Here is a 23,449-nt window from a genome sequence, read left to right as displayed (position 1 = left end):
AGCGGCTGGGATGAGAATCAGCACCTCCAAATCTGAGACCATGATCCTCAGCCGGAATAGGATGGATTGCCCTCTCCGGGTCGGGAGTGAGGTCCTGCCTCAAGTGGAGGAGTTTAAATATCTCGGGGTCTTGTTCACGAGTGAGGGAAGGATGGAGCGCGAGAGCGACAGACGGATCGGTGCGGCGTCTGCAGTAATGCGGGCTCTGCACCGGTCTGTCGTGGTGAAGAAGGAGCTGAGCCAGAAGGCGAAGCTCTCGATTTACCAGTCGATCTACGTTCCTACCCTCACCTATGGTCATGAGCTGTGGGTCGTGACCGAAAGAACGAGATCTCGTATACAGGCGGCTGAAATGGGTTTCCTCCGCAGGGTGGCCGGGCTCACCCTTAGAGATAGGGTGAGGAGCTCGGTCATCCGGGAGGGGCTCAGAGTAGAGCCGCTGCTCCTCCACATCGAGAGCAACCAGTTGAGGCGGCTCGGGCATCTGGTCAGGATGCCTCCTGGACACCTCCCTGGTGAGGTGTTCCAGGCACGTCCCTCTGGGAGGAGACCCCGGGGAAGACCCAGGACACGCTGGAGGGATCATATCTCTCGGCTGGCCTGGGAACGCCTCGGGATCCCCCCCGCAGAGTTGGCAAATGTGGCTGGGGAGAGGGAAGTCTGGGCTTCCCTGCTTAGGCTGCTGCCCCCGCGACCCGACTCCGGATAAGCGGCAGAAGATGGATGGATGGATTAATTATTTACTCTTCTATAGAAGTTACATCTAACTTATTTAGCTCTAATTCTGACTTTATCACACAATCTTAAGGTAAAATTAAAAAAGGTTAAGAGGGAACCCCGTTTTGTTAATCGATCAAAGATTGACTACTATAATCGATGATTCGGCTTTTGATTTTCAGCGCATGCGCACGGCGGACTCTTCCTTTCTGCTAGCTTCTCCGCCATGGCGCCGACTGTAAGCGAAAACGCGTGTTTAGAAAAAACAAGAAAAATGTATTTAGTGGGTAAAAATCCCAGAATTATGGTGCCATGAAACGACACTGCCGTTATAACTGTTGGGATAAAAATTACAGGGTTTGGGTTCGGATTTGAGATGTTTTATTTGCGTTTCTATGGCCTGCGGCTCTCTGTTAGCATGTTAGCTTAGCAGGCTAGCTTAGTTCACCACGTTGTTCACTGCTAGCCTGGTGTAGCAGGACTTTACCTTATTTTATAGTTTTCTATGTAATAAGCTAAAGATATGACGCACTTAGTCAGATCATTGTATTATTTTGTGTTCACGTATCTTGAAAATCAAATATGAGATGAAGCAGCATCGATCTTTTGGAAATGTTAGCATAAATTCCGACGAGTTTTAAACTGCAAGCAAGACGAAACATTTAGAGGCATAAACATCTTGTTTCTGATCAAAACAAAGTTTCAGACTGGTTTAAGCTGTTACATATGTCTGATTATATCTGGTTTAATCAGTTTAATATTTCTGATGATCTCTGGTTTAAGCAGTTAAATATGTCTGATGATCTCTAGAAGAGCCTGGTGTTTGTGTGTGTTTACCTGGGTTTTCTGTCTCTAATCAGCAGAAGAAGCAGAACACCGGCAAAGGTGGGAAGAAGAAGAAGCAGGTGCTGAAGTTCACGCTAGACTGCACCCATCCTGTGGAAGATGGCATCATGGATGCTGCAAACTTTGTAAGTTCACCAGTAATGCGAGACGTATCGATCATTATCTGTTTATAACGGTGAATAAACTCAGGAAACAGGCTGTCGGTGGTTTGAAAGCAAACTTATGTGAAGCTGAATTCACTTTATTTACTCAGCATATTGTTAGAATCCTGTTAAGAATAATTTTCTTCTTCATCATTTACAGCCGGATGTGACTTCAGATGTGTGAAATGGGGATTATGGAGATGTCGGCTTGTGGGAACGTTTGTGTGACATTTCCACGATTGTGTCTGTTTCAGGAGCAGTTTCTTCAGGAGCGCATCAAGGTGAACGGGAAAGCTGGGAACCTGGGCGGAGGTGTGGTGTCCATTGAGAGGAGCAAGAGCAAGATCACCGTGTCCTCTGAAGTTCCCTTCTCCAAAAGGTAAGAAGCAAAGGCACCAACAAGAGTCTTTAAAACCAGGTGAGCCTACGAGGCTGACCCATCTATAGATTCTGAAAGAGTCCAGTTCAGAAAGGAGAGATACTTCCTGTGTGGAGCAGGAAAACAGAGACAGAGCCAGTTTGTGTATCATGATCTTACGTTGGCCTGGATGTACGTTTTATGCCAAACAACCGCTGTCAGGCTGCAGCGCGTTTCTCTCATTCAAAGACGGCTGATCTGAACCAGCTGGTTAACGCGTTGCTATGGTAATGCCCCGTAACGGAGGGATATTACAGTGTTTAACTGGCCGAACTATGTATAGGAAAATAATGCAGCCAGTTGTCACTGACAATGGTATAAACTATGTTTAGGTGAACTTCCACAACCTACTGCAGTTATTCTACATGGACCTGCAGCCGGAGCCGACTGAGACTGGCCGCCTGGGAGTGCTTTAGGACGGGAGAGGCTCCCGCTGCTCCTTCCTTACAGTAACTGCAGAACAATATGTGCCTTCAAGTCAGTCGCCAAAACACCAGAAAAGTCTCTAATAACTCCAGTAAAAGCTGCTGGATTTGTCGCTTTTAACAAAAAAAGTCTCCAGATTTAGTGAGAAAGTCTCCAAGTTGGCAACAGTGTCTGAATGAAAGCAAAGCGGCTGTGGGAGGAGTTTACAGCACAGCGCTGCAACGCCAGAGACGCTCGATTAGCAGCTGAAGACAGCAGGAGAGGAAACTGCAGAGAGAAAAATAATCGCACCCTTTTATTTTATCGTTGAAAACCCAGATCGTACTGAGATTAAAATCTGATTAATTGCCCAGACCTACTCTGAGAGTAATCAGATTACTGTAATAATCTCTACTCCATTGTCGAGTTTATTTCAGAGGACTGAAGTGGTGATGTCACTTCCTTTACTTTCATGTGAGCATTCTTGAACATGGCGGTTCCTGCAGCATTAGCTTCAGCTGCTAGCGTTAGCGGTAATAAGATGCTAAATAGTTAGCAGGTGAGTGCTTTGGTCGGTTTATTTTCTGACTTCTGGCTGCTGCATGCCGTCGTGTTTTTCTTCGATCCTTCAGGTTGTGACTACATTGTTTCCGTCTAGAACAGAAAAGTCAGAAGTGACTCAGCTTTCTGCACGGATGTAAAATGGCAAAATGAATCAGAAAGGCGCGTCTATATCCACAAAGAGAGAGGAGAAAATCTGCGAATGTTGGTTTTCATAATCCAATAATGGCAGTTATGTGATGGGATTATGCTGCTGACGTGACCGCCTGATATGTCTGACAACTTCTGCAATCCGGCGATGCTCAGATTTTTCTGAACAGACTCAGTATTGATACTTAAATTATTCTAAGTTGTAAAAATGTTTTGCATGAATTGTATCAGAAGAATTTTGCTAGTAAAAAGATGCTGCTCAGCGGGGAGATGGCGTTAATGTCGCAGCCACATGATGCAGACGTGCACAGAATGAAGCGGTCCAGTTGTCCGGTAACCCTGAAGGCTACCGGACATCTGCGGTCATGTCTTCAGGTGCTGCACTTCTCCCTCTTCGCCTCCACTGTCTGCAGCGCTGGTCTCTGAATGTTGGCTGGTGTTCAGGAGAGGTTGTTGGTGATTGACAGTCAGCTGTGGCGTAGCTTCCCATCTCCGCGTATGATTAATGGCTTCATTGTAAAGCAGTTTGGTTGCCTTGCAGAGGGCCGTATCGATATAATCCGTTGTTGTCATTTAACCCAACCAGAGAAACCTGTTGATGAACGTTTGTTTTATTCTGCTTTGTTGAAGTGGATGCAGTTTCTTCTGATGTGCTAACTCCAGTCTGGCCAAACACCATCTTCGGGGTAGGTGTGTGAGTCGGGGCCTGGGAAGGGAGTGAGGGAAAAGACCGCCAGCAGTTACGAGGTCCGACTGACTGCAGAGCTGCTGGTTATGAAGCTGGAGGCTGAGTAGGGAACGGGGTGATCAGTAACCAGGGGAAACTGGCTAGAGTGGGCGTGTCGGTGGCAGAGTCTGGTCGGGTGTCACAAAAATCTCTTTTTTTTTTCTCCTCAAATCAAGATAATTTATTATAAAGTTTTGTCATTTTTATTGTTTTTATTGATCTTTTTACTTGTACAGCAGAATGATGGTCTGGCTGCTGTGTTGTTTTTCCTGATTGAAATGAAGAAAAATTACCTGCTAAAAAAGTTTTGTACTTTTTTTTTTGTTTGTTTGTTTGTTTTAGTCTACAAAAATCAGCAATATTGAAGGAGTACAACTTGAATCGAATCGGCACCAAAAACATCGGAATGTAATCGGGATGGAAGCATATAGTTAAACTCTTACTAAATAACATGACGTTTGCAGGGTTTTCTGCTAGCCGCAGACGCTAACACGGTCAGCCTGTTTATCTCACTGAAATACAAAAAAAAAACAAAACAGAAGTTTTGCTTCATTCTGGTCTGAAACTCTCCGTCTGTATCTACAGTTTTTACAGGGTTTTTTTTTTTCAGTGACGTTTTATCTAAAACACAAATACTTTGCAACGTATCACAAAGCAAGTTTGTTCTGTGAGTGTTTGAATGAAAAGTATTTTTATTAATTTAATTCAGCCATGAAATATAATTTAATGGATGGAACACAATCTCTCTGTGTGACAGAACTGAGAGTACATACGTGTTGGTATTTAGCTAACCAGAACGCACTTCACTCGGACATGACGTCATTCCCAGATCCCACTTCCGACATCTGGAACGCACCATTATTCCCAACGTCATGTTGGTGCTACAGCCCCGTCTCTCATCTCCATCTGACCGGTTCTTATTTTATCACAAACTGAACAACTTTTACACAGGATGTTCTTTACGGTGTAACGTGTTAAAAAGCAAATAAATAGAAGATTCTTTGGAAATATTAATAAAAGGAGGAGCAGATGTGGAAGCCGTTCTTATGCTCCTCTGTGTTCCTCATCTGTCTCTCCGTACGTTTCTTCTGCCGTGCTCAAACTGACGGATGTGATGGTGAAGATAATTTTTCCTGTAGTTGTGTTGACTGGATCCGTTTCAGTGGATTAAAACACACGTTGTGTGTTTTCTGGAGGAGCAGCCAGGATTGCTTCGTCCTGCTTCTTTGTGGGAAAATCGAATATCAGGATTTTTTTCTTCACAATATTAAAAACAATAGTTGTTTTTTTTTAAATAGATAAAAATAATCCATGATAAAATTTTTGTGATTTTTATTGGTTGATTGATCTTTGTCTGCATTATAGCAGCAGAATGATGGTCTGGCTCCTGTGTTGTTTTTCCTGATTGAAATCAAGAAAAATGAAAAAGTTTTAGTCGTTTATTAAATTTTTGATAAATTATTTAGAAATTTATTTATTCATAGACAAAAATCATCAATATCAAAGAATTGTGAGAATCACAATTCAAATCGAATCGGCACCCAAAAAAATCGGAATCAAATCATGACAAAAGCGTATCGTCACAGCCCTGATAAAAAGTCTTACTTTTGTTTAACCTGTTTATTAAATTGTTTATTTTTGTCAGAAATAAATAAATATCAATCAAACATCTGAACCATTTGCTAAAAAACATTAATTCTTTTTTTGTCCAAAACAAACAGAAAAACACAGAGAAACATTTTTCTCTGGTCTTTTTATTTATGTCAAAGTTAAAGGGTTAAAGCAACGTCTAAAAGGATCCTTTTTGTTTTCGGCCCAAGTTTTCTGAGGTTTATAAAAGGAGAAAAGAAGTTTGGTAAAAACGAGGAGGTCACCGCCGTCGTCATGGAAATGATTTCAGCGTAAAGCAGAAGAAGAATTAAACTAGTCCGACAACGTAACCAGAAAAGTAACTTGTTTTCATCTGATTTAATTTGACTTTTAGGGTTTTGTAAAACTTTTACTTTGAAGTGAATCTGAACGCTGCTGAAGAGGTTAGTAACCATGGCAACAGCTGCGGCTTGGAGGTCATAGGTTAGAGCATCGTCCACCCTCCTCGCCTGCTCTGACGCCGTTTTCTTTCTGATGGCAGATACCTGAAGTACCTGACCAAGAAGTACCTGAAGAAGAACAACCTTCGCGACTGGCTGCGTGTCGTCGCCAACACCAAGGAGAGCTACGAGCTCCGCTACTTCCAGATCAATCAGGACGAAGAGGAGGAGGAAGATGAAGATTAAACTTGCAGTCAGATTTTGTACATTTAATAAAACTGTTTACAGAACAGAAGTTTGTTGCAGATGTTTTTTTCTGGGGGGATTGTTCCAGTTTATCTCCAGTAAACCGGACCAGTAAAACCAGCAGAAACACCTGTAAACGGGTTGTTCCAGTTCATCTCCAGTAAACCGGACCGGTAAAACCAGCAGAAACACCTGTAAACGGCTTGTTCCAGTTCATCTCCAGTAAACCGGACCAGTAAAACCAGCAGAAACACCTGTAAACCGGTTGTTCCAGTTCATCTCCAGTAAACTGGACCAGTAAAACCAGCAGAAACACCTGTAAACAAATGAAACTCCCATTTTCCCTTTTTGTTTCAGAGCAACAAAATTCAGCTAGAAGAAAGATCAGCTTCAGTCGTATTTTCTCTTATTTTATTAAACCAGACCGTAAATTTAAAACGCATTTAATCCCATCTGGAGGTGAAAAATACGTGTCTGTTTCCACACGTATGTAGTCATCTGACTTATACTGCTGGAGTCACAGCTGTTGGGTCAGAAATGGATAAAAAGTTTCAAAAGCAACAAACTATTTAAAAAAATGGATTCTTTCTACTGAATTTGTTTATATCAATCTAAAATGATTGAATATTTTAGTATTTTTCTTTTTATCTATTCCCCATATTTATTATACTTCTTTATAAATGTAACTTAAAGGGTTAAAAAAAACATGCAAATCGCACGGATAAACTGGGAATGGGAACCAATATTTACATATTCAGTAAATTCACCCAACAGGCCAGTTCAGACCCTCTGATGGACCAGTTCTGGCCCCCAGGCCTCATGTTTGCCCTCCTCTGCTTTCTGGGTGTGGGATTTAGGCAGCACCGCCCCCTGCTGGCCAGAATGAGCAGCGCATTGTGGTCCAAACCAGTTCAAAGTTTATTATAATCTAAAATGTCCAGTAAGAATTTCTGAGAACAACCTGATGCTGCAGGGAAGAAGAATCCGTTCATCCAGCAGACGCTGAAGCGACACGAACTGGATCCAGTTCATCCAGCAGATGCTGAAGCGACTCGAACTGGAAACATCAGATGACAGAAAATAGTCCCAATCAGAACCAACCCTCAGCCTAACTGGTCCGGTTTGTTGTGACCACACGCTGTCGGGATGCATCAGAAGGATGTCTGAGGAGCTGAACATGTGGGAAACTCCTGCTCAGCTTGGTAAAGGAAAGCGTCACATGTGAGCCAGGATCGCCGCCATTCCTGGAGGACGTTCATGGGATTTTTTTACATCCTGGCAATTTTCCCAAATCCACCAGATAAAGTGATCAACTCCTTGTTTTGTTGTTTTTATTCATTCATTTCTCTGAGTCACAGTTCATAGTTTCTGTTGAGGTAATCAGTAACACCTCTCAGTGATAAATGGGATTTTTATACTGGAACATAACACCCAGTAAAAGAAGCTGGGACTCATGAACTGAATATTTTACAACCTGCGTTTTCAGGGTGAACTGCATTCCCTGGGGTTTCTGGAATCTTCCTGACTCCATGCAGTGGTTTCCAGTAGAGAATCATGTCTGCTTTTAAAGGCAGTACTGCCCGAGGACCCAAAGATTACCAGCATCCAGTTTGACCTCACACCGTGTCCCCGACACACAGAGATTCCTCCTGATTCTTTACATTTTTTTATATTATTCACTGAAGATGGTGAGATCTTCCTAATCTACATTTTAATTGTTCCAGAGTTTAGATCCAGTCCGACTGGTGAAACTCCGTCCATGTTTCCATCTGAGACTCTGCCTCTCTGACATGCTCCCAGTCGTGTTACTGGCCTGCTCCCAGTTAACCTGAACGGTCCTCCAGTTGTTTGGTTTGTACCAGTTACATTCCCAGCCTGCATTCCCAGCGTGTTGCTGCATCAGAGTCACAATCAGCTCATAGTTTCTGTAAAATAACGGAAAGTTTAAACAGTTTATAATAAAATAATATATCACTTCATTATCACCAACCATAATCATCTCTGTAGTCCACCTGAACCTTCACCGCTGAGGTGATGAGACCAGATCCGTCCAGATCATCTTCATCTCCTCTGGTTTCACATCAGCCGTTTCTCTCCTTTGTTGTGTTTTTATCATTTCCAGACATTCAGCTTAGAGTTTCTGTCCCGACAGTCGGATCTTTCTCAAACTGTACGTTTCCTTTTCTTCACACAGCTTACTGGGCGCATCCGACAGCGCTGGTCAGACTGGGAGCCTTGATCAGGTCCACCAGCAGCTTGCTGAACGCTGCAAATGCAACTCTTCTGCATGTTTCTCTGTTTTTGGTATATCTGTTCCTAAAACACACAGAAGGCGAGTTGTTCCTGATTAAAGGCGGATTATTTTGAGGCATGTTTGTTTTCTACAGGACAGAACCAGCAGGAGGTTCGTGAAGCGCTGCTTCAAACCCAGACATGACAGATCAATTTACATGAATCTTTATTTAATAATTGCAATGGAAAAAAAAAACCCCCAATGTAACCAAGAGAAAGTTGATCATAAAAAACAGTACAGTACAGACAGAACTCCTCATGCTTGTTAAAACAAGGACTTCCTGACGAGCACGCCCTGATAGCGCCGCACTGGGTCCAGATCTGGTTCTCGAAGTTCTGAGCTGCTTTTGAAACCGCTTTGAGCGCTGGAATAATTCAACTCAACCGAATGATGAGAGACGAGAGCTGTCCGAGCCTGGAGGGGCTGAGGGGAGCATCCTGGATGCCAACACAGAAGAAGAAGAAAGGAATGTAACATCGGGTGGAGTGCACCTCAGGACCTCGTCTTCCAGATCCTGATTGTAAAACGTGGCAGCTGCGCGCGCGCGCGCACACACACATACACACACACACACACGTTCACGCTGCCATATAAAGCAAATCCAAATGATCAGCTGATCATCATGAACAAGACTTCCATACCCTGAACGCTGACGTAGAAAAGGCACAGGTATGGAGTGTTGGTCTCTGAAACCCCCCAGCGGGATGAGACCCGCCGTAGCACCAGGAAATATCAACAACTATCGTTTCAAATAAAGCAACAACAACAACAACAACAGAATAAAAAAGCTAGACATGAACGTTTACTGGGTTTTTAGGGGGAACGGTTCTGTTTTTCTTTAGGGAAGCACGTCTGCTCAGTGAACTGTTGCAGGTTCACGCCGGGTGGGAGTTGGACCGCCCGGACCGCCGGTCCGCCTCCCGTCTGCTCGGATTTTACAGTCCAAATTGATGTGGAGCCCGTTTGCTGGTAGTTGAGATGTCTTGTGCGCGCGCCCCCCCCCCCTCCGAACCCAACCCTCCACCAGCGAACAGGCCAGGGGTCCTGCTGAGCAGTGCCGGTCTGCTCCAGTGAAGCAGGTTGAGCGGTTCCTGTCGGGGGGCCATCAGATTGTTCGGGGGTTGTACTCCGGAAGCTTTTTCAGTTTCTCCTCTTCCTGCGGAGTTTCCTGTCTGGCGATGATCAGCGAATGAGAGTAGCCCATCACCACCTGCAGGAACAGACGGGACATTTCACACACTCAGCGCCAAACATCTGCAAACCAGGCGGCATTTATAAAGCTTTTCATGCCAGACGCGACTCCAAGGGCTTCACATGAGCAAACCGTACAGATCAGATTAAAAGCCTACACACACACACACACACACGCGCGCACACATGGCGTTACCATAGCAACGCGTTAACCAGCTGGTTCAGATCAGCCGTCTTTTAACAGGTGAATGAGAGAAACGCGCTGCAGCCTGACAGCTGTTGTTTGGTATAAAACGTACATCCAGACCAACGTAAAATAGTTCCTATACTTCAGCAAATGTTGTAGAAAGAAATACAAACGTGTTATAAAATATTTACTATGTGGGACCATGGTTAAAGCGGATTAAACAACTTGTCACCGTGTGTTAGACGGTTATAATGCCCGACGCCGAGTTGAGAACATCACAACTTACTTATATTTATCTATTCAGTTTACATCAGTATTTGCACTTTGTCAAGACCAAGTTTCACGTTATTTGTTTTTCTGAAATATGTGGAAACCTAAAGACATTGTTTAAAAGCCACGGTTTAATGTTAAAAAAATCATGTTGTTAAAGATAAAAGGATAATCGTGTTAAAAAGATTGAGATCTCAGTTTCAGTCAAAATAATCGTGATTATAATTTTTGCCATAATCGAGCAGCCCTACATGTTAGTGCACGTCTCCCCCTCTCCATGCACTAACATGACTCCATATTGTCTCTGTTTACCTGAATGTCGCTTTTAACCAATAAAACATAAAATAAATGAATAAAAATGGAGTGAAAGTCGCTGTTTCAGACATTTTGGGAAGCGAGACAAAAATAACATCAGATCCTTCTTTAACAAGTCGGTTTGTTCACTGATCATCCTACATCTGGGCTAAAAGACGTTTTACAAACACAGCTGCCGCCTTCCTTTCAGCTGAAACGGCTGAACCTGAAAAGAGATCCGTGTCTGAAACCTGGAGGGACGGCAGTAAACCATCATCTCCAGTGGTGATCTAATGCTTCACACCGTCAGGGTGACGCCTCCTCCCCATCGTCCGGGGCAACGCTGTGATCTGCAGCTTTAGTTAATAAACGGAGTGACCAGGCTTGAAAACACCAGGATCCAGTTACCTGCTCGATGTAGATTCCATCCAGGGTTTTAACCTCCTGAGCGGTTGTGGAGGATTTGGGTTTGCTGTCTCCGTATCCCTGGAGGAAAGACAATGACAGGAAGTTAGCGTTGTGGTCCTGACTCGCACCCGACCAGCCAATGCCAGCAGACTTACCAGCTCTCCAAACGTTGGCGAGGGGCCCCAGCTGATTGTGCTCTCATCTGCTGCGATGATGATGCTGCTCTTCCTGCAGAACACAAAGAAGGAAAATCACTGGAGAGCTTTAAACTGGAAAGAGACAAGCAGTCGTCAACAACCCGCCTGAACAATCAGAGGCCTTTCACTGGTTTACATCCTGGATGAATGACACCGTTACCATGGCAGCAATGCACATTATTTTCCACATTTTAATGTCAAATATAAAGATGCAAATCATTCATATTGTTTCTACATCGCTGCATGGACAGTTCCCATGTTCCACCACGGCAACCAAACTGCCCAAACACGGATTTCGGATCACGCCTCTGCAATGATCTGCTGCTCTTTCATACTGGCAGACTTCCTCACATGAATCACATGATCCCCGTCTCGCCTGAAAATCCAGCGGCTGAGAGCTAAGTTGTTCCTCTGCTCCATCATGACGCAATTCCACTTTTCCAAGGGTTATCCACGGGCAGACATGTATAAAGTACTAGAAATCAAGGCTCAAGTCAGAGTACAAGTACTCTATGAATAAAGTTACTTGAATAGAAGCTGAAGTCTTCTTGAAGTGCCCTACTTAAGTAGAAGTACTAAAGTATTCAACATTTTTTGTACTAAGTATTACAAGTAGTTTATTTTAAAACTTTTACTTAAGTACTGAAAGTAAAAGTATTTCATTGTGGTGTGTAGTTATTTAGGACAACATTAAACTTATTATATCATATTGTTTATGATTTCAAACTTTTATTCTGACATTCAGAAATCTTTCTGCTGGAGCAGTAGTACATGAACAGGAAGATACATGAAATAAACACATATCCAGTGTGTTCATTCCCCTCCATAGATTTTTCTTCTTCTTAAACCAGTAAGTAGACTTCAAATGTTTTTATATAAAGACGTCTCTCTTCATCCATAACTTCTGGCAACTAAAGGCGAGTCGGCCACTTATAGGCTAGTTCTTCTGTGAAAACTAAAGTAATTAGTATTGTTGATTCCCCTCCAGCGAATGTGTCCCTTTGGATCCGGGATCCCTCTTCTGAAGACTCTCTCACACACACACACACACACACACACACACACACACACACACACACACTTTTACACGGTTATGTCGCTTACTTATAAAACATAAGAGACATATTATGTTGCTGCTAACTTGCTGCGTGACGCTCCTTCACTCCCGCTCAGCAAAGCTGCCAGAGATCCTTTTTCTAGAGGAAAGAGGTCCCACTCATTTTATTTTTAACTGGCATGAAACTTCCCACTTGCGTACAGAGATTGTCTATAGCGACAAACATCACACTCTAACAAGTATAATGGATTTAAACAAAATACCATTGTTTTTTTTTTCTTTTCTGCTGTTGTAACGAGTAACGACGAAAGACAATAAAATGTATCGGAGTAAAAGTATCATAGCGATCCAAAATATGTAGTGGAGTAAAAGTAAAAGTAGGAGGAAAAAAGTAATACTTCAATAAGTAGAGATACCACTTTTTACTACTTAAGTACAGTAGTGATGTAGTTTTACTTTATTACTATACATCTATGTCCACGGGGAACCGCCAGGAATCACAAGAATTTAGGTACAAAAATCTGAAGGTCTGCTTATGCAAACCCCAGATGGTCTCATGAAAGCTCATCTGGTTTAGGAGAGACGATTGTGCCAGAAAAGGGAATGGAAAGCTGACATCGCGTTGACTTTTATGCACCTCATCTGGACAAGATGGAGCTTATAAATACGTCTGTTTATAATAACTTGTACCCATCCAGTAGTGGACAGCTTTATGCTTTAATTAGACAGTTGATGTCCAAAACATGAAGCTCATCGTGGTAAAAAACAGCAGAAAAACACAGAAAAGTGTCATAAAAAGATTATTATTTCTCCCATCGCTCGTAGAACTGAACTTTTTGCATCATTATTATTCATGTTTGAGCAGAAAGGAGAGGTCTGAGCGTCATCAGGACTCACCCGCAGGCCAGGCTGCGGATCTTCCAGCCACATAGATCCTGCACTGCTTTGGGGTACATGGTGGACTCTCTGGTGGTGTTTGTCACGCCCCAGAAGAACAGTCCTCCTGCAAAACGTCAGCTCGTCAGTCAAACAGCAGGAACCCTGCAGATCACTCGTCTGAGTCGCGTGTGTGTTTTCTCACCCATCTCATTGACGGCAAAGGAACACTGGTAGCCGGCGTAGATCTGAGCAGCTCCACGTCCAGGGAAGTCGAACAGCTTGACGAGCCGGGGAACCATCTCGTCCTTCTGCTCTGTGTGACCGAGACGCCCGTAACCGCCGAAACCCCAGCTGAACACTCGCTTCTGAGAGTCCAACACCAGCTGTGCACACACACACAGTTCAGCATGAGCTTCATCAGCTTGCCGACCCTGTCAGCTCAGCGCGCCGCCTCACCGTGTGGTTGGCTCCGCACGCCACATCTCTGACCACCACGTTGGGCACAGGCATGATCTGACCATCCTTGGACTTCTCGATGAAGATGGCGACGCGTCGAGGGATGAGCTCGCAGTCGAATTCAATACGCTGAGCGCGAGCTATGAACTTCCCATCGCTGTTGTGGCCTGCAGGGACACAGATGCAATATGGAAGTATTTCAAGAAAAAAAAAAGACTAACGATATTTATTTATTTCCTTTTAATATTCATTGTGTAGAAAAAACCCTTTAGGCAGAACAGAGGTGGCGTTTCTGAAGACCTCCACCTGTCTGATGACACCTATGCCTCTAGGAAGTGTAAAACCCCCTCCTGTGTGCCGTCATGTAGAGAACATACCCAGCTGTCCGTACTCTGGGCAGCCAAAGGAGTACAGGTTCCCTTTGCAGTCCACCACCATACTGAATTCAGCGCCGCACGCCACCTTCACCAGCGGCTGCCCGTTGTAGGAAATCTGAGACAGAAGACAAAGAAACAACTAAGCAACAGGAAAAGAAGACATATCACAACGCTGCACACAGGGACGGCTTCAGGACAGTTGTCTTTAATCAAACCAGTGTTCTTTGCAAATGCCCCCCTTTTGACAGGGATGGTCAGGCAAAGGGTCAGAGTCCTGCAGGGTTGTCATGGAGATGAGAACAGAGGAGACTTCCTGCACACAGAAGCTGTTTAAGGCCAAAACAAAATCTAAAAACATGTGACAGCAGCTCCATTAGAGGAGCTCGATGTTCCCGACTGTCGCAGAGACACATTTTTCCTGAAGTTTCCAGCAAAACATTTACAGATTTGTGTTGCATTTATTTATGTTTCCACATGAATAAAACATGGAGATAAACATGTTTGGTTACTTCATTTAATGGAAATTAAAGTAGTATAAATGCAGCAACAGACAACAGAAAAACCCTCAGAGGGGAAAAAAGATGCAGGAAAATCTTGATAACTGTTTAATTATGTAATCGTAGCATCTATGGAATCATAACAAACACAGATTTCATGCTGTGTTTAAATAAAGTTACAAAACAAAAACAGACAGAAAAATAAATGCACGGATCTGTGACCAGATAATGAGCTGCTGAGTGGGAGAAGGCTTACCGGTGCCGGGCTCAGGACCGCGTCAGTCTGATTGCCTTGACCAAGCTGGCCCAGCTTGTTCTCACCAAAAGAGTACGCAGTGCCGTCCTCTGAGGAGACAGATGGACATCAGCTGACATTCATTTACAAACAAACCTGATCTGTTCCCATCATTCCCAATAAACTGATTTTTGTCCCTTAAACATCATTTGCAGGACATGAAATGTTTTACAACAAACAGCAACTTAAACAAAACCAGGAATATGAAAAACACTTCTAGCTGCTAACCAACTAATGCTGAAAGTGGAGCCTCCTCACTTAAATTTAAGGACATATAAGCAGGGAAAAGTTTGAGGAACTGCAACGCTATAAACATGTGGAAACCTCTTCAGTGGATCAAACATAATTAGATTGGTTAAAAAGCTGCTTGATGGACAAGTTCAGACGTTTCTGGAGCATCTAAAAGGTTGGCAGGGGCATGCTTGTCGTCTCGCTAAGAGCTAACCGAGCTAACCCGGAGATAACAGAAGCTAACCAGCTAACAGAGGTAAGCGGGCTAAAGCTAAGTCACGGCTAAAAACCGTGGTTGTTTTACATTCTTCTGACTTGAAGCGGGAGGTTGGATACCTGTCAATCAAAAGGACACGCCCCTAAATATGCTGAATTTCCAGATTAAATTACTTTTAAACGGGCGAGTTGGAAAAAAATTCACTCCCCCCACAGCTGTCATGAAGGTAAACCTGACCTATTAAACCTAAAATGGATTTTTGAACCAGGCTGTAAGCTTGTTTATTCCTGCTGTAAACATGTTTATTCCTGCTGTAAACATGTTTATTTCTGCAGTGAACATGTTTATTCCTGCTGTAAACGTGTTTATTTCTGCTGTAAACATGTTTATTTCTGCTGTAAACATGTTTATTTCTGCTGTGAAGTTGGTCTTTTTAACATGGGAGTCTATGGGGATTTGCTCTGTTTTGCAGCCCCTAGTGGATGAAGGGGGAACTGCAGTTTTATGCACTTCTACATAGGCTTTACTTTTTACTGCTGGCGGCTCCGTCCATCTTTCATTTACGGTCTATGGTTGTGTTCTAAAGAAAAAACTTTTGCATTATCCAGCCAAGTGAAGAAACAGACGTTATCCGAGTCTAACAGAAGTTTTAACACAAGCTGCAAAACGTTCAACACAGAAAGGCTTAGCTATGAAATTTTACATCCTTTCTGGAGGAGAAAGAGCAGAGAAAATCTGGCTGGCTGAGTCTTCCAGCATGTAATCGGTTTAAGCGGCAGAAAAGGAATCATAAACGCCTCGTCAATCAGAGATCTGACTGAGGAGGATCAGAGCGTTGACTCAGCCGCCGCAGAATAATTCACATTAGCACAAACAAAAGAAAACAACTGCAGAGAAAAGCCTAAAAAACAAGCAAATTATATTCGAGCCACCTGAAAAAGAGCTTCTACAAACTGCAGAGCTGTAATTACGACAAGTCTCCTCTACTCTGGATGTAAATACATTTAAAAGATGAAAAGGTGAATCTCGAGATAGTAGCGAGAATATCTGTGGTCCTGACTGTGCGCCATGGCCCAGCCCACCTGTGAGCGCCAGCGTGTGGTTGCGTCCACAGGCAGCAGCAACAATCACATCGTCAGCCAGGGCCTCGATGAGCTTCGGAGCCTCCAGACGTTTGGTGTCTCCGTGACCCAGCTGACCCTTATCGTTACGACCTGAGGAGGAAGAGGTCCACAGACGTCAGAGACAGTAAAATATCGAACTGAAATGATAATAAAACACTTCTGATGATCTTTCTGTTTCCACTGATCAGATCTCATCCTGTCAGTTAAAATGTGAAGCGTTTCGGGCTTAATGTGCATAAAGCGCCGTTATGAAGCAACTCACCCCAGCTCCACAGCTTGCCCTCTGCAGTCATGAGGAGACTGTGTGCAGCGCAGGGGCCGGACACCACGCAGCTGACCTGGACGTCGTTCAGGCAGCCGTAACGGTGAGGACCCCACAGGTTCTGGCCCAAGTTGCGGAAAGCAGCTGGAAACACAGGCAGAAGATACATGAAAACCTGACATCGCCACATGTCAGTCAGGTCAGCCGTAAAGGAAGCATCTCCTGCTGTCACTCTGTTATTTTACACATTTTTACCTTTAAATCTGTTTCACCATCATTCTGACAAACAGTTCTGAACCCCCAAACCTTTCATTCAGATCTCCAAACTGCTTTTTAATCTACGCTGATGGAAAAACTGGAGTTTATTGGATGCATTTTAGAGTCCAAACTGGTTTGCAACTCTTCAGTGAGACAACGGTTGCTATGGTGATCAGTGTCTGCATACCGCTGGATGGTAGATTTATTAGTCCTCACAAAGACACCACCGGCTGTCAGGACTGTAACACCGCGCCAGCTTTCTCAGACGTTTCAGTCACTAAATCACCAGCAGGTCCAGCAGTGACAGGAATCACTGAGCGTAACGACTGAACTCCATGTTTATGTGACTCCATGTGTGAATCTGGAATCCTGAATAAAGAGAGATTCATGCAACACAGCCCACATGACAGCTGGGTGGAACTGAAACACGGCTGTCTGGGAGCAAAACTTCTCACTGGCGGAACTTTCTTGGTCGCTGAAAGAGATTTTATAAATAACGCAGTAAAAAAGAGAAACCTCTGACTCCCCGTGTCCACCACTGGGTCCGGCTCGGTACAGGATGGCATTTACATCAAGGATAATTCACTAAAAGATGAGCAGCCAACCCAAACTGATGAGCTTGTTCCTATAGGAGGGAATTTTCTGTCTGGATGCGGTTTGGATATAAAAAGACCGACGTGGAACCGACAACAGACTAGCTCACAGTCCCAACAACGGACTCCGACACAACTAACTCATTTGATCACCTGCACAGGAATCAGGAAAAAGAATACAGAATAAAGAATAGAGTCAAGCAGAAAAAGCAGCGTCAAGTTGAGGAGAAAGCTCAGAATAAACTCCAAACGCTGCAGCAGGTATTTACCTGTGGAACGTCATACGGCCATAGTTCCCCCAGATGGAAGGAGATCACTGCTGCTGTTGCCTAGCAACATCTGATACATAACTGATGACTGATACAACATTACAGTTTATATCGTTATGGGGATATAAAATGAGCTGAATCAGGATATGAGATTTTGGTCGTATCGCCCAGACCTACATCCAGGCCATTCCACTTTCCCTTTCGTCGGGGTCCCAGTCTTTCCAATCTGACCTGAGCGGTGGAGACAGACTCACTGCAGGCCGGGAACAGAGTCATGTTCAAATATATGGTGGATTATTGGTTGTTTAAAGCATCACAGCAACAAGAAAACACGCACACACACACACGCACACACACACACACACAAGAGTCCTGGACATCCAACATTCTCCTGCTTTGTTTCTGTGTTTTGTTATTTGGTGTCACTATTACCCAGCTGATGTATTTATCACTGTCCTGGTTATACCCCACCTACCAGGAACAGCTGGCTGCGGAGACAGAGTCACCAAACGGCATCGAACTGTCCCGTCTTCAGCCAGAACCCCAGCTGGAAACACAGCTTTGCACCCTGGAAGTCCCTAAATATCCTTACGTTTAATCACCACCAAAACAAAGTCCTAGTTTTCACACTGATGTGCTACAGTCACATTCCAGATGTGTGACGTTAAGCTGGATTAATACAAACTGGTCAATGTTCTTTAACCAGCTTCACCACAAGCAGAGCAAACCAGCAAACTGGACCAACAACAGCCGGCGCATCTCTTACGTCACCCAGAGACAGGAAAGTGCAAAGCAACGCCTGTCATGTGTTTTCAAGACAAACTTCTACCTCCCTGTACCAGAAATGTAATAAACATCTGGATTTAAATGCCTGAAACGAAGTGAATGTGGCGTTTCTGCTCTGGTCGACACCATCTCACCCTTCTGTACGTGATCTTTGTCTACGCAGCTGCTCCTTGCCGACACCCCAACCCCCATCTAGTCACAACAAAGCACATTTATCAGTGTGTACCAGAGGAGTGAGGCAAGGTTGCAGAAAGGCAACGTGCCTCAGGCAGCAACGGGCCTGCTGCTCTGGGAGCACACAGCATGCATGCATATGAATGGGCATTACTGTCACAATCAATTAAAGAGACGCACTGGCTTTGACACGCATGTTGCCCGTGCACGCCAAACAAAGACAAACGTCCACATAGCATGTGGCCATCCCTGTCTCCTCCAGACACAATGCAAAAGCTGATCAATCCTGTATTGATTCTGTCTGGTTCTAAACATGTCTGCATCATATCTGTCCAATAATTCAAGAAGAAGTTAGGAAAACATGTGTGTACCCCCCTCCCCCAAACACAGAGCCCCCTTAGCTTTACTCAGAGCCCCACCTGTTATTAGAGCTTTTATAGGGTCACTTTATCCTCACAGACCGCTCAGATTACTTTTCCTTCTTATGGAGTTTAACAAGGTGATTGTCATGAATAAAAACCTCAGAGTTCCTCTGTTTCGTGTTTAAGTAAAAAAAAAAAAAAAGAGAGAAAAAAAAACGCCTACAAGACTACCAGTAATACCACAGCTCACCAGTTAAAAGAACCGGCGATGTGGCTTCTCTGAACCAAACATGACTATAAGAACATAAATGGGAGTCAATGACAACACCATGATGACGAGACCGCTGTAAGCTACATGGTTTCTTGGCTGGATCAGAAACTCGTCAAGAAGGACCTCTAACCTGAAACATCCATGGAAGCTTGCTGCACGCACACAGAGAAACTGCGATCACTGAGTTTTAAAATTATGATGCTCAGGGGGGAAAAAAAGAGGGGAAAATGTATGCAGGTGACATTTCAGGTCATCCTGGAGCATCATTTCTACACACCTTGCTGTTTAGGCACCTCTTTTCTTCCAATTAAATCCCAGTTGGTTGCTCCAAAGATGAGCAGCTGACCTTTCACCTTCGGGCACTCGAGTTTCTGGAGGAAAAAACAACAAACACATAACAGGCTGCTTAAAACCCTGTTAGACAACAAGTCACAGCTCCTGGAATGTGATAACAGTGAAATTAACATGGAGGAACGTCAGATAGTGAGTTTGTTCTTTAGCACTGATAACATTATGCACCTCTCACGTGTATTTAAAAAAAAAAAAAATCAATCCTTCACACAAAATAAATCTCCAAGAAGCTATAAGTGAACAACATGAAAGGAATTTTCTATTATCAGACAGGAGATAAAAGAATAAACTAAATGCTGTGCCAAGGGTCAGACTGTGCAACATGGAGAGAAATCATTCTTAGAAAAGAAACATTATAATCCCATTAGGAATCTAATGCTCTCACCACCTTAAGATTTGTTACAGAAAAGTATGTTTTCACAATGAAATTATGGACGAACAAAGGTTACACATCATAGAGAAAGACAAAACAAAGAGATGACCCACTATTTTCTCTTTGACGTCGTCCGCCACGGTGACAGGCTGGAGACCCGGCTTGGTGGCGGGCCTGCCGGGTTTCTTGTTGTTCTCCTGCTCAAAGTCAAACTCATCATCACTGCTGAAGTCCCGGTCTTTCCTTTTGCCGCTCGCCCTCTTCCTCTTCATGCCGCCGTTCCCTGAGACGTCTGTGACCTTCTTACGTGGCATCTTTCAGTCAGAAGCTGTGGAGTTGGGACAGACACAACAGATGATGGAGTTTGGATCTGAATAAAAACTATCAAGGGGGGAGGGGGATGTTTTAATGAAAACATCATGTCAAGAAGACTTTTTATTATATATACAAATGTTTGAGGAATGCCACGTTGTAGTGAGATTAATCACATACAAAATTATATTCCAAAACACAAATACATTAAAAGATACTAAAAAACATAAAACTTTAGTACAGGCCTTGGCAGGGAAATTGCTGAACAGAATGCTTCTTCAAAAGTAAATTAACTTTTAATATTCCATTCATTATAAGCACACATTTAATGCTGATACCAGTAAAAGTAATCCAAGTATGTAGGAAGGAAGTTAACACGTAATTTAAGTCTTCCAGGTTGCCTATAACTCGCAAAACGACTTAAAACTTGCTCCCTTTTCTCATAAAACAGCTCCAGAGGCTGTTTAACCAACAGCCGGAGGAAGGTGGCGTTTAGAAAGGACAACAAGCAGAAAGCGACAACATAGATGAAAATCTGCATGTGTCTATCTGAGAGCTAGCCGTTAGCTTCACTGGGCTAGCCGTTAGTTTCATTGGGCTAACGGCTAGCCGTTAGCTTCATTAGGCTAACGTCCGCCGCTCTTTGTTCACATACCGGCTGAGGAGGAAGCTAGCCGCCGTAAAAATAAAAAAAAAAGAAAGAAAAAAGAAAAAACAGTGTGTGAAGTTTCACTGTTAGCAGCGACATAAAGGAGCACAGCGGAGTTATTATGCCGTCCGCAAACATCTAAACACACCATGCAATGAGATTAAGTGACATTTTTAAAGCGGGGTCTGTTGGGGTTCATTAAGCTAACGTTACCTCGCCACTGTATGCTAACAGACTAAATAAAGACACTGGCGTTACATAAAGCGATGCTACAACAAAACTTTTTAAAATCTTCCGGTCAAAACGTGCCCGTTTAGCATAAAGAAAGTGCATCAATGTGAGTGATGTTCTAAAGATGTGCTTAGTAATTTCTTCAAACTAAAAATAAATCATATACCGGTGATTTCCTGATTCAGCAGCTCTCTGTCCGTCTCCGGTTTGATTGATTTGAACAAAAGAAACTGCAGTCTGCTTTCACATCACGTGGTTTGCGTTTAGTATTCATACAGGAAACCGAGCAGTCATCAGTACATGCAACTGCAGGAGAAATACCACAGAAAAAACACCAAACTCAAGCATGTAAACTTCTAACTGCACTGACACAGACTGACCACAGAAAAGTTACCATCACTGAGGGAAAGTTTTCAAAGTCCACCACACTGAAAAATAACCCATACTTAGAATAAACCCTGACTTCTACTATTCTTTTTCAGTTTATAAACACCCACCAGTAGAAAAGTCTTCAGGTCTCTCCTTTTTTAAAATTTATTGTGTTGTTTTTGTTTAATTAATATTCATAATTTTTGATTGGTCACATGAACATTTTGTTTTATGTATGCCCAAGTTTAACTGAGGACATTAACCCCATAAAAAGGTTGAATTTTTTTTAAACTCTGTGTTTTGGTCATATTTGCATTGTTTTTAGATAGGCTGCTGCTAAAATCCTCTGTCTTATTAACCCACTTTCCCACTCGCAGAACTGTTCTCGTGTCTTGATCTTTGCTTTCTAATTTAGAGTTTCCTGATTAATAGATCTCCGGCTTTTTTAAGTTTTTCTTTCACAATTTTCAGCTCTTCGCTCATCCCGTTCTGTTGTTGTATTTGAGCTTTTTCATAGAACTGTGTTGAAGTCATGTCTAAATTATTCCTTTAGTACCACAGATGACTGAAAGTAAAGCTTGTCATATGGCAGCAACAAGGTGATTCCCAAACGTTGCAGAAGTCATAGCAGAATGAAAACCTGGAATCTGTACAAGTAGAACATAAAAGCTGAAGTATCAGGACAAACTCTGAAAGTGATTTCAATAAGAATAGTAACAAATCCAGGACCTGAGAGATGTATCTGGACCTTGAGATGATCCATCTTCTGTTGGCTGAAGCCTGATCAAAAATGATCTCCATGGAAACGTGGCTGTCCGGCCATTTTAAGGAACAAAAATGGAGAAAAGGCTGCAGTACGAGACTGAGTCTGGAGAAATAATCTTGAAGACTACAGAAAGAAAAGACAGTGTGCAGCTTCTCTAAAAGAAGTTCAGACTAAATAAAGATGCTCACACTGAATATTCTCCTTCAAGTTAGCATTGGACAAACTGGTTCTGCCTCCTATACTGGATTTAGAGATTGTCAATGACTAGATTACAGATTTTGGCCGAGGGGTTGTGTCATCAGATGGTTACCGGAGAACGGTGGTCACCCGTCACTCGATGTTCCATCTGTGGAGAATCTTATGGTGGTGTGGACAACATCTGCATTCCCATGCTTGGGCTGACTGCAAGAGGCCTGGCTTGGTTTCTTTGGGTCCTGATGGTTTAGCACCTTCCTTGACAAAAACAATCCCAGATGGTGGTTTGTTGTAGACGTTTTCCTGGTTTTGTTCTGCTCCAGGACATCAGTGAGCACGGTCTTTGTCATGTTTCCATCTGCAACGATAGTCTTGTACCCTGTTGATGTATGCCATGGTTCCCTTTTAACTGCAGAGCTTGTGTAAGTGAAGGAACACAGAGCTCGGTAAGGTATCATAGACCCTTCTGCTTGAGCCAAAGATGCGAAGGCCATACAGTTTCCACTGGATTTATATTATTCTTTTGCAGGTGTTTCAATAAATCGCTGCAACTTTTTATCAGTTCTCAGAAATGTTAAGTTGCTCTAAAAGGGAGATGTGTGCCATGCATGGCAGGTCCACTGCAACTGAATAGTTTGCATGTAACTGTAGACTATTTAATATATATTTCAATGGAATCCATCACTAACTCATGACCAGAAACCTGTTTTCTTTCCCACTTTGACACTTTTACAAATCTGTTTTAGTCCCATCCAAATCACACCTAAAGCTGCAGAGCGAGCCTAAAAACTTGTTTTCCATCCAAAGAACTGTTATATTGGTTTTAGTAATTCTATATCAGATATTATTGAGGAAAAGTAAATGTATGGATCATTACAAAGTGACAAACCCAATGAGAAAAAAAGTCTTAAAACTGTCAAAATGCTAAAAATATGGACTAAATAGACAACAAATACACAAACATAAGCATACACATGCCACAGAAAATACAGTAGTACATCAAATAAGCTGC

General features: G+C 43.2%; 2 protein-coding genes across 3 annotated transcripts; one reads left to right on the top strand and one right to left on the bottom strand.

Annotated features, from left to right (window-relative positions):
• The first annotated feature begins 905 nt into the window (after positions 1-905).
• LOC306754621 (large ribosomal subunit protein eL22) lies at positions 906-6,292 on the top strand. 2 transcript variants are annotated; one of them, XM_079238643.1, is made up of 4 exons: positions 906-955; positions 1,578-1,688; positions 1,961-2,085; positions 6,099-6,292. In XM_079238643.1, exons 1-4 carry the CDS (start codon positions 944-946, stop codon positions 6,241-6,243), a joined length of 393 nt encoding a protein of 130 aa, XP_079094769.1. In that variant the 5' UTR covers positions 906-943; the 3' UTR covers positions 6,244-6,292. The 2 variants fall into 2 exon arrangements, with proteins under 2 accessions (XP_079094769.1, XP_079094770.1); XM_079238644.1 differs by having other exon boundaries at positions 912-955; positions 1,581-1,688.
• A 2,402-nt stretch (positions 6,293-8,694) lies between these two features.
• On the bottom strand, positions 8,695-21,314 carry rcc2 (regulator of chromosome condensation 2). The gene is made up of 13 exons (XM_079238674.1): positions 21,274-21,314; positions 20,029-20,243; positions 19,469-19,562; positions 16,479-16,622; positions 16,175-16,306; positions 14,606-14,694; positions 13,853-13,967; positions 13,476-13,642; positions 13,222-13,402; positions 13,038-13,143; positions 11,042-11,114; positions 10,887-10,964; positions 8,695-9,746 (listed from the first exon to the last, which is right to left on the bottom strand). Exons 2-13 carry the CDS (start codon positions 20,227-20,229, stop codon positions 9,642-9,644), a joined length of 1,485 nt encoding a protein of 494 aa, XP_079094800.1. The 5' UTR covers positions 20,230-20,243; positions 21,274-21,314; the 3' UTR covers positions 8,695-9,641.
• Positions 21,315-23,449: the final 2,135 nt, after the last annotated feature.

This window comes from Telmatherina bonti, assembly GCF_933228915.1.
Source record: "Telmatherina bonti genome assembly, chromosome: 4".
Classification (NCBI taxonomy): domain Eukaryota; kingdom Metazoa; phylum Chordata; class Actinopteri; order Atheriniformes; family Telmatherinidae; genus Telmatherina; species Telmatherina bonti.
The sequence above is the reverse complement of the archived record's forward strand: the minus strand, read 5'-3'. Positions and strand labels throughout refer to the sequence as shown.

Bases quoted from the DNA above. Each gene is read 5' to 3' on its own strand.
- rcc2 (XM_079238674.1), bottom strand. From the start codon at position 20,229: ATGCCACGTAAGAAGGTCACAGACGTCTCAGGGAACGGCGGCATGAAG. The intron at 16,623-19,468 runs GTGTGTAGAAAT...CTGTGTTTCCAG, and splicing joins AGAGGTGCCTAAACAGCAAG to CTGCTTTCCGCAACTTGGGC. The intron at 11,115-13,037 runs GTGAGTCCTGAT...TGTGTTCTGCAG, and splicing joins ATCCGCAGCCTGGCCTGCGG to GAAGAGCAGCATCATCATCG.
- LOC306754621 (XM_079238643.1), top strand. The intron at 1,689-1,960 runs GTAAGTTCACCA...TGTCTGTTTCAG, and splicing joins TCATGGATGCTGCAAACTTT to GAGCAGTTTCTTCAGGAGCG. The intron at 2,086-6,098 runs GTAAGAAGCAAA...TTCTGATGGCAG, and splicing joins GAAGTTCCCTTCTCCAAAAG to ATACCTGAAGTACCTGACCA.